This window comes from Oryctolagus cuniculus, chromosome 6, assembly GCF_051225735.1.
Source record: "Oryctolagus cuniculus isolate XC-2025 breed Fujian yellow rabbit chromosome 6, ASM5122573v1, whole genome shotgun sequence".
Lineage (NCBI taxonomy): Eukaryota > Metazoa > Chordata > Mammalia > Lagomorpha > Leporidae > Oryctolagus > Oryctolagus cuniculus.
The window spans coordinates 14130727-14138611 of NC_142872.1; the positions used below are offsets into that span (position 1 = coordinate 14130727).

The 7885-nt window shown below is 47.5% G+C and overlaps 1 protein-coding gene across 5 annotated transcripts in view; it reads left to right on the forward strand.

The window, feature by feature from the left end:
- Positions 1–3843, forward strand: part of PRDM6 (PR/SET domain 6) — a 102371-nt gene extending 98528 nt beyond the window's left edge. For 4 of the 5 annotated variants that reach the window (XM_089334848.1, XM_089334849.1, XM_089334853.1 and 1 more), the window contains one exon: positions 2653–2818. In XM_089334848.1, coding sequence (XP_089190974.1) covers positions 2653–2803 — 151 coding nt within the window. In that variant the 3' untranslated portion in view covers positions 2804–2818. Of the gene's footprint in view, positions 1–2652; positions 2819–2912 lie in introns of those variants that run through there. The other variant, XM_070075790.2, reaches the window with a different exon arrangement.
- Positions 3844–7885: the final 4042 nt, after the last annotated feature.

A 7885-nucleotide genomic window follows, 5' to 3' on the forward strand; every position in this document is an offset into this window, starting at 1 on the left:
GAAGGGAGGAGGGAAGAAGGGAATCCCAAGGGATGTCTACAAGTTGAGCAAGATCTAGGCAAAATCGAAGTGCATTCAAAGAGCAGAAGGGTAAGTAGGCACTGAACACATCAGACATCAGAAGCCACGGGCATTTGGGTCTAATTCAGGAGTCACTGTGTGACACGTCAGAGAAACAGACACTTCTTGCAGGTTTGTGTGTGGAGGAACTTTGTGTTGATGTGTTAAGCTCTGCACCCGTAATCTGATCAGTGTTCACAGTAAGTCATCGGTGATCTCACACCTACAAGGAGATGAGGTTGGCACTCTCCTGCCTGTAGGAAGACAGGACTCCTTGCTGGGGAGTCTGGGAGCCCTTCCACTTGAGTTCCAGGGATGTTCCCCTCCAGAGGGTGACATCAGCGCTGGGACCAAGGGAGGCACGGTGAAGATCCGGGTGCAAGCGCTTCTCTGTCCTCCTGGCCCGTCATCCACAACTTTGTTCCTCCTTCTGCCCCAGGCCTGGTCACCTCTCTGGGGTTGCACTTGAGGCTACATGAAATGCCAGCCCAGCAGAACTCTGGCTGGGACCTCCTAGAGCCCACGTGCTTCCATTGTGCTGGTCCTTAGGATGAGCTCCATGACGCTCTGAAAATGTGCCGTGCAGGAGGCTTCTCTCTGTCATTTAAGATGCCAAGGCCCAGTCCTCATCTAAATAAAGTATTTTTATATCCGCTGTTAGCACTTTCTGCAGTACGGAAATTGTGTTCCTCCAATTCTCAGACCACATAGATGGTATTTCCAGTAGCCCACTTGGCCGAAGATTCTCTGGGAACATGATCTAAGTCAAGTCAAGTTCTGCATACCTGCATGTATTTTTATCCACAACTGGTGGGCAGATGGCAGTCAAGATGAATTTTCTAATGTAGCCCATAGATCGGGCAAATTTTCTCCAAATTGCTCCATGCATGTGAGTATCAATAGTGTGGCTTTTAGGTAAACATTTGAGAAAATGTCTTGCTCCTTGTAATGTTTCCGTCCGATGTGGGTATTTAAATCATACACACCTGTCCCGTGTGGGCTACATAAACCTCCTTCTCGTGGATTCTTTGAGTCTTGGACACACGGGCTAAAATGAAGAAGCAAGACCCAGGAGCATTGCCCTTCCTCAGAATGGTCCAAGTCCTTCCACTCCCTTTGAAATTAATTCCAGAGCCTGAACATTAAAACAGGAATGTAATGATTTGAAAGTTTGTCAGCCTGTGAAAGGTAGTATATTTTGACACCTGAACCCAAGAACCAATCAGTTTTCTAATAAACAATCGGCAGTTGACTAACGTGTCATGAGCCCTGCAGGAGCTCTGGAGAGGGGCCGGGCTGCCCGTGGACGCTAATGAATACACCAGAAATCATTAGGTGATCAATACTTCTGAGTTATTTCCATTGAGCTGATGGGTCTGATCCATTAAAGCTGACATCATACATTTGTCAAGATCACAGTGCAGTTTTTAACAGAGGCACAGCCCGCTGAAACAATCAAGGAAACAACTTGGTCCCCCGACATGCACAGCTGGACCAGGGGCCCTGGCAGCTCTGGTGGTCAGGCTGCAGCTGCCTGCTACGCGGATCCATGGAGGATGATGTTTTAGCAGGTCATCATTTCTGTGCAGGACACTGTGTGCAGTTTAAGGGAATGCCGCCAGACGATGGAGCACATGGCCTGGGACTTCCTCTAGGTGGCTTTTGGCATTGCCCTAATAACACAGAGATCCGTGGGCTGGAGGTTGCATTATTTAAAAGAGGATAAGTTGTCTGCAGCTGTTCCTGAATATTTTTGTCCTTGGAAATGTTGAGAAGAAGATGTAAAGGAGATGGCTGAGGTGGCTGCTGGACCCGAGCCGGTGCAGGCCCAGTGTTCCCGGCAGCCCAGATGAGAAGGTGGTCTTGGGAGGTCACTGTGTGTACACAGTTTGTTGTCACAGTTTGCATATGTGCGTGTTAGAGACAGATGATTGCAATCAGTCAGAAACAATGACCGCAGGCAAAATAAGAGGCTCCCACCAGTTTGTGTGTGTGTGTTGTTCCTATAAACTGAGTAGCCAGCAAGATAGTGAGTGACTGGTGCGTGGGAGATAAGCAGAGTCAGGGTCTCCAGGATACAGCCCTGCCATTCTTTGTTTCGGAATTCAAGGACAGGGGATACAATGGCGGTGTGAGGCTGGCTTCCTCTTCATCATAGGCACCTGCCCCGCCCATGACCGTGGCACTTGAGTCCTGCCTTGCTTTCTGGAGAGGCGAGCCTTTGGACCACACGGACGACCTTCAGTAGCTGGTTCTTCCCATCTGCTACTGCCCAGTCGCAAGCCTAGTTTTGTGAATTGTTTCAAGCCCGACGTTGGGCTGTGGCACCAAAGACCAGCCGCCTGTGCGTACCCCTCCAGGCCCTGCAGGCTGATGTGTTGCTGTCTCTAGTCTCCAAATCCCACGACCAGCGCTCCTTGGCTGCCCTGCCGAGGGGAGTAGAATTCCTGGGGTTGAATTAGCAGCTCGAGAAATTCTATTTGTCATCCATTTCTGCCTGGGGTTGCGGAGCAGAAAACTGCAGGCAAGCTGCTGCTCTGATGGCTCACTCCTAAAAATCTCTTTTTGTTCTTTATCTATTTGAACTGACAGTGATCAGAGCTGCAGCAGGACAGGGCTCTCTGGAGAAATCACCTTCCCCTGCCTATTGACAGATCCCTCTGTTCTGTATCAGACGGCTTTGTCCCATCACAGGCATCCGGGCCCTGGAAGAAGCCACCAATTAAACCTCGTGAGCCGGTAAAATTTGAAGCCACTTTGGAGTGTCTGTTCTGATTAGGCAGGATGAGAGGAGGCCTATCACCCTGCAGGCCCTGCGTCCCGGTCTCAATTTTCTCTCTTGCCTCCACCAGGTGCGAGAGGTGTGAGAGGAGCTTCACGCAGGCCACCCAGCTGAGCAGACACCAGCGGATGCCCAATGAGTGCAAGCCAATAACCGAGAGTCCAGAATCAATCGAAGTGGATTAACTGATTGACTGGTTGGAATTAAACTGCAAGGAAAGTCATGATTAAATGTCACGGACACTTAAGCAAAACCAAAGATTTCCTCTGAGCAACTTTCAATCAGTCCCAGAAAACCAAAAGCAGTAATAAAATAAGTAAGATGTTAAGAGATATTGATCCCGGCATGGAAGTCAGACCAGGAAACAGATTATTTATTTATGACTAGGGATGAGACTCATTTCAGTGGACTGCGAACCTGGGGTGGCCAAACATTGCCAGTCCTCCCGCCATGTATTTTCTTTGTTTGTAAAAAGCTTTTTAAAAAAATTTGTTATTTAATACCAAAGGGAGGAATCGTGGGGGCTGTTGTGCCCACAGTTGCAACCAAGAATGCACAGGGACTTGGCTGTCGTGGCACCTTTTTTTAGTAGCATGTTGCAAGGGGACCCGGTATACAGCCCTGCCTCCTGCTGTTCGGCCTGGCCTGCTGCCGGCTGCCGCCCCAGCGTCGGCCACAGAGGTGGAAGCGAGTCGCGTCTGGGGCCGCATGTGCCCGTGTGTGCCACGCTCGCTTCTTGTGCACTTTTCCCAGCAGCCTGGAGGAGAGCCTGGAGGAGGAGGAGGGTGCTTCCGCTTCCCGAACGCGGAGGAAGAGGCGGAGGCATGCTTTGTCCTGTCTGGATTCAGAACCATTCAGCACATACAGGGCTTTATCATGCAGTGCGTTGCTGTGGAGCGGCTAGTTGACAGTTTTGTTTCCAATGACATTTTAGCTTAAAAAAAAAAAAAAAGGAGATGTTAATAAAAGTTCTTCGGTCTGAGGCTGAATAGAAGGTATTAGGCTCCAAGTAATTTTGTTGTTGTTTCTTTGAAAGCTCTGAGTGCGTCAGCAGAACCAGTGTTCAGCCCCCTTGCCAAGGCCATGGTCGGCAGGTGCATCTCTTCCTTGTCCTGGTGCAGGCTGGGAGGTTCCTCTACCCACTGCTGGTGGTTGAGGGGTGGCATTTCTCAGAAGTAGGTGAAGCAAGGCTTGGAAAGGAACCATGACGAGGAGGAACCAGAGCACAACGTGGTTAGAGCATGGCATGGCAGGGGAGCCGCGTTTATCAACAGGAATTTGCTTTTGCCTCTCTCGGGATGATTAAGTAGAACAAAGGTTACACAGTTGCACTTTGCTGTGCTGGATTGCTTGGAAAGTGAGTTCAGCTTTCTGCTGGCCTGTTGGTGGTCTGACAATGCTGCTTCATAAAACTGGGTCCCATTCCAAGAGAGGATCCACATGTGAAGCAGTGGCAGTCCGCACAGCTTAGTCCATCAGCTTCCCGCAGTGACCAGACTGAGTCTAGTTCCATGGCCTGTATTTCATTATAACAGAATGATCAATAACAACAATTTCTGTTTGTAGATTCTGAGTCTCCTGGGAGCAGGGCAAAGCCTTCTAACCAACTCCTTTTCTTGGTGCCCTTGTGTTTTCTTTCTTCAATAGAAAAGAAAGAAAGAGACACGTAACTCATCTCCCTACTCCTAGGCAGGGATTCTGAGGGATTGCAATTAATCTGTCGTGATATATTTGGGTCTCAGAAAATCTTGCCTTTGAATCTGGCTTCTCTGTCCCATAGCACTCAACTGCCACATTTCAGATGAAACCAAACAATGCCTAGCTTATTAGGGGGTCTTCATAAAGTTCACTGAATATGTATATTATGAAAAATTTATTTCAAAAAGCTTTGGCACAGTATAAATTTACCTTTTAGTTGGATTTCCCACAAACTTTAGAAGTCCCTGTGCCTAAACATCGGGGTACCTCGAGAAGTTCATGGACAATTGAAATATTTGTTAGAATAATCCCTAGGATTGCGGGCCACAAGGAGAAATAGAGCTGATCCTGACATCCACTGCCAGTCTCCAGTCACCCACCTGGAAATCTCCCTTGGTTATGGTCGAGCCCTGTGCTGAAGTAGGAAGCATCCGGCCAGCAGTGTGGCTGTGGCTGAGGGGAGGGATTCTCCCCGTAGGGAGGAATATGTTAGGATCCGACATCCCTGCTACCAATGCACAGCACTGGAAGGGTGGGGACAGCACGCCGTCTTCACCTGAAACCTGCGAGCAGATGCCAGCCGAGCTGCTTGGGGGAGCCGACAGTCGCACGTGTGACGGTGGGAACATCTGGTTGGACATTTTGAAGATGAGGTTGAGGAACTCTGTTGCACGTTTCTGATGTGTTTTCTTTCCAGTGAGGTGATCTGGGGGAGTGGGTCATTCGCCTCATTTCCCAGCTGAACACAACGTACCCCCACCCCGTTCTCAGAAGCCTTCACTCCGCCGTACACGTCTGGCTTGAGAAGTGTTCCCATGGCAGACGTCTCTGCCGGAGAGCAAAGCTAGTGGATCCCAGACTTCCCCGCACGCGGCAGAAGCTCCCCTCGAGGACGTCTTTCTGCTCTAAGTCTGTCTCCTCCATCATTGCGAGAGATTCTTGACATAGATAGGCCCCCAAATCTGGTCAGAAATGGTTTTCTGCTTAAAAAGATGCTGAATGGATTGGTCTCATGTTCCAGGCGTTTGGGGACTTTGGGTTTTCCCAGTGCTGAACCAGGGCCAGCTGTCTGTGCTGGGCCTGCAGCTGGACGTGGAGCTCTGAAGTGAGTCTTGAGCTCATTTGGGTCCCCAGTGCTTTTAATGAAGTCTGTGCAGGACCAGGGGCTTAGCCTTGAACCCTGGCTGCCATTGCTTTAGACTTTTCCATTTGAAATGGACAGAAAATTTCTTGAAATGCAACACATGGATAGTAGAAGATGAAGACATCAAGGTTTCCCAGTTTCCCTTATTACCAACTTCCTAACTCAACACAGTCTAGAGATGAAAATCTGAATCCCTACAGAGAGCAGGTGTCTAGGATGGGAAAGACAGTGTCGGAGCCAAGTTAAGGTTAGATCCTCGTGGCAACCCTCCTCACCCTTTCTGCCCTGGGGCCTGAAGGGATCTTGTTTCTTTTCCAGGTTGCCCTTTTCTCTAATGGTGTATTGGACTAGCTAAGAGTCTAAGCTGGAGGATACGGCTGGGTCCAGGTCAAGGAGAAGGAGGATCAGGGGTGAGGTTGCAGACCATCACGTTTCTCATTTTTTGAGTGTCACAGCTGAAAGTTTGTTTTTCCCCCGGAATCCTTTTATTTAAGATATAGGAACTGCAAGCATTTCATAAATACAATTTAGGAAAATGGTGATTCTTCCCACTCTACCTGCCTTCCCACCCACACTTCCACACTTTTTCCTTCTCCCTCGCCTATCCCCATTCTTTTTTTTTTTTTTTACTAAGATCTACTTTCAATTAACTTTATACACATAAGGTTTATACACATAAGGGTTCAACAAATAGTGTGCGGGAAAAAAAAAAAAAACCTTCGTCAACAGTGGAGACAAGGGCTGTTCAAGTCATTGCATCTCCAAGTGTCCATTTCACTTCTATAGGTTACATTTTAGGTGCTCTGTTACCACAGATCAGGGAGAACATACAGTATTTGTCCTTTGGGGCCTGGCTTATTTCACTAAGTATAATGTTATCCGGCTGTATCCACTTTGTTGCAAATGACAGGATTTCAATTTTTTTAACCACTGTTCATGGTGTACATACCCCATTATTTCTTTATCCACTCTATAGTTGATGAGCATTTCGGTGGCTTCCATATCTTAGCTGTTGTGAATTGTGCTGCCATGAACGTGGAGGTACAGATAACTCTTTCACATGCTGATTTCATTTCCCTTGGGTAGATTCCCAGGAGTGGGATGGCTGGCTGCGTCCTATGGTAGGTCTGTATTCCGATTTTGGAGTTGTCTTCATACTGTCTACCACAGTGGCTGTACCAGTTTACATTTCCAACAGTGCTGAATTAGGGTGCCTTTTTCCCCACATCCTCACCAGCATTTGTGGTTTGTTGGTTTCTGTATGAGAGCCATTCTTACTGGGGTGAGGTGAAACCTCATTGTGGTTTTGATTTGCATTTCCCTGAGGACTAGTGATCCTGAAAATTTTTTCATTTGTCTGTTGCTATTTGGATTTCCTTTTTTGAAAAATGCCTGTTTAAGTCCTTTGCCCATTTCTTAGCTGGGTTGTTTGTTTCATGGTTGTTGAATTTCTTGAGCTCTTTTTATATCCTGGATATCCTTTATCAGTTACATAGTTTGCAAATAATTTCTCCCATTCTGTTGGTTGTCTCTTCACTTTGCTGACTGTTTATTTTGCAGTACAGAAGCTTCTCAATTTGATGTAATCCCTGTCAATTTTGACTTTGATTATCTGTGCCTCTGTGGTCTTTTCCAAGAATTCTGCCTACGCCAATGTCTTACAGGGTTTCTCCAGTGTTCTCTAATAATTTGATGGTATTGTGTCAGAGATTTAGGTGTTTGATCCATTTTGAGTGGATTTTGTGAAGGTGTGAGGTAGGAGTCCTGCTTCGTACTTCTGCATGCAGAAATCCAGTTTCCCCAGCACCATTTGTTGAAGAGACTGTGCTTGCTCCTGGGATTGATTTCAGCTCCTTTGTCAAAGATAAGCTGATTGTAGGTATGTGGGTTGATTTCCGGAGTTTCTATTCTGTTCCATTGATCTATTCATCTGTTTTTGTGCCAGTACCAGGTTATCTGATTGTCACTTACCTGTAGTATGTCTTTTTTTAAGATTTATTTATTTATTTGAGAGGCAGAGGCAGAGAGAGAGAGAGAGAGAGAAAGAGAGGTTTTCTATTCGCTGGTTTACTCCCCAAATGGCTGCAACGGCTGGAGCTTCGCTGATCCAAAGCCAGGAGCCAGGAGCTTCCTTGAGGTCTCCCATGTGAGTGCAGGAGTCCAAGGACCTGGGCCATCCTCTGCTGCTTTCCAAGGCTATA